Here is a 2,167-nt window from a genome sequence, read left to right as displayed (position 1 = left end):
TGACGAAGTCCCACCTTTACTTCAAACCACTCACTCTCTCCATTTCTAATCCTAACACATGCTCTCTACTACTCTCATAAAAACTCTTGACAGCTCCCAAAAGCTTTCCTCCTATCCCATATATCTGCATAACCTCCCACAGTGCCTTTCTGTCTACCCTATCATAAGCCTTTTCCAGATCCATAAAAGCCCAAAAAACATCCTTCCCCTTTCCTATAAGCTTTCTCACATATATATATATGATATATAATATATAAAATATTATAGTTCCTGTCTTCCTTGGCGTTTCACAGTTTTCTTCAGTGTTTCACAAAGAGAAAACGGACCCAGCCTAATGACGTCAGAAGCTGCGCACAATAATTCAAACGGTCTGACCTGTTTATTTAGACCTTGGGGGCGGCGACAGATTGGTGACAGACGTTCACACGACAGGATATTTGCATTGCCTGAGTACAAGGCTGCAAGGTCGCAATAAAGTAGTAACAAATTTATGTGACTCTATTGGTACCTTTGAGCTGAAGCTTAAGCTTTTTGAACGCCAAATAGCAGCAAGCAATACTGCACATTTCCCAGCTGTGAAGTCCCTGCAAAACTCTAAGTTTCATGGTGATATCAACACCAAAAAGCATTGCAACAAGATGTCCAATTTAGTGAGCGAGTTCGGAGATCTTGCAGACTTTAAAAACGTTGAGCATAATATTTTGATTTTCCGCAACCTTTTCGCTATTAGTGCTGATGAGACACCGGAACAGTTTCAGTTAGAATTGATTGAATTCCAATGTAATTCTTTGTTGAAGGATAACTTTTCAGCTGTTGATATTGGCACATTTTATCAATATGTTTGATCTCAAGGATTATGCCAATGTTCGACAGGACCTATGTCTATGAACAACTCTTATCTGTGATAAACACCTCTCGACTTAGGTCTCAACTTTCTGATGAACATCTCAACTCAACACTGAAAGTAGACTGCTCAATCCTTGCTGCCAAACATTGATGCACGAGCAGCAGGATTACAAATTAAGGTGAATAATAGGTTGATTTCCTTTGTACCTTTGTTTTTAGGTTACACGTGGACACGAGTGAAGACTAAATTCACCTTTCTTTATTGTTATCATATTACTCCTTTAAAAAGTGGTATCGATCTGCTCGTAAGTATCTGGCCCGCGTACTATATACTCTGATGAATGTGGTCCGCTGGGGTATATGAGTTTGGCTACCCTGCTATGACGTCTACGACTGGGGCCAAGGGGGAGGAGCGAAAGTGGGCGGAGCATAATCATACCCGACCAAGTCAAAGCTGACTCCAGTCGTGCCCCTGCCAGCAAACCATTAAGTACAGTGTCAACCTTTTTCAGATTAAGTTGGTTTGATTTCAACATCCTAGGTTGAAAAGATATTTGTCTTTGTAATGTTTATCAACTTGTTATGGACAAGGAATTCTTTTACCTGTAAAGCGTTTGGTGAAATAATGCGCATGCGGAATTGTTTGTTTATATTTACACAGAGAATTGGGTTCTGGTATCCGTGAAAGGGGGAACTTCAGTAATCAGCACAAACGTGCAGTTCACAACTGTCCTGAAGCGTTTCAGTTGACTGAAACTTCACTGAAGCTCTCGTCCACTTTGACTTGGCTCCACCGTTTATAGAAAATGCTCGGTGGTGTTTTGGTATGCGATCTCAAAGTCGTGCTTTTGTTTTGGTATGCGATCTCAAAGTCGTGCTTTTGTTTTGGTATGCGATCTCACCTGATAGTAGCGATCTATGTTCATCATATCTTTCTTGCTGTTTTGGTATGCGATCTCATTTATGGCGTGATCTAAAAAATTAGGATTTTGCTTTGGTATGCGCTCTCAATATTTTTGAAATAACCTAAACCTAACCTACCAAATAAGCAAGAAATGCGTGTTGTGTTAGGTTAGGTTAAGTTTAGGTTAAGTTAGGTTAGATTAGGTTGGTAGGTTAGGTTAGGTTGGTTAGGTTAGGTTAGATTAGGTTGGTTAGGTTAGGTTAGGATCGCATACTAAAGCAAAATCCTAATTTTTGAGATCACGCCATAAATGAGATCGCATACCAAAACAGCACCAAATGTTTTGACTGACAACATCCAATGGCGTCGCGATCGATCGATCTCAGCCTACCCTAACCTAACCTAACCTAACCTAAA

General features: G+C 40.2%; 1 protein-coding gene across 3 annotated transcripts in view; it reads left to right on the top strand.

The window, feature by feature from the left end:
• The first annotated feature begins 272 nt into the window (after nt 1–272).
• Nucleotides 273–2,167, top strand: part of LOC143021351 (retinol dehydrogenase 13-like) — a 23,169-nt gene continuing 21,274 nt past the window's right edge. For 2 of the 3 annotated variants that reach the window (XM_076178783.1, XM_076178786.1), the window contains exon 1: nt 276–1,025. In XM_076178783.1, coding sequence (XP_076034898.1) covers nt 997–1,025 — 29 coding nt within the window. In that variant the 5' untranslated portion in view covers nt 276–996. Of the gene's footprint in view, nt 1,026–2,167 lie in introns of all 3 variants that reach the window. The other variant, XM_076178785.1, reaches the window with a different exon arrangement.

Source organism: Oratosquilla oratoria, chromosome 42 (genome assembly GCF_046742065.1).
Source record: "Oratosquilla oratoria isolate Oo_2021 chromosome 42, ASM4674206v1, whole genome shotgun sequence".
Lineage (NCBI taxonomy): Eukaryota > Metazoa > Arthropoda > Malacostraca > Stomatopoda > Squillidae > Oratosquilla > Oratosquilla oratoria.
Note: the sequence above shows the minus strand (reverse complement) of the source record. Positions and strands in the feature narration are given on the sequence as shown.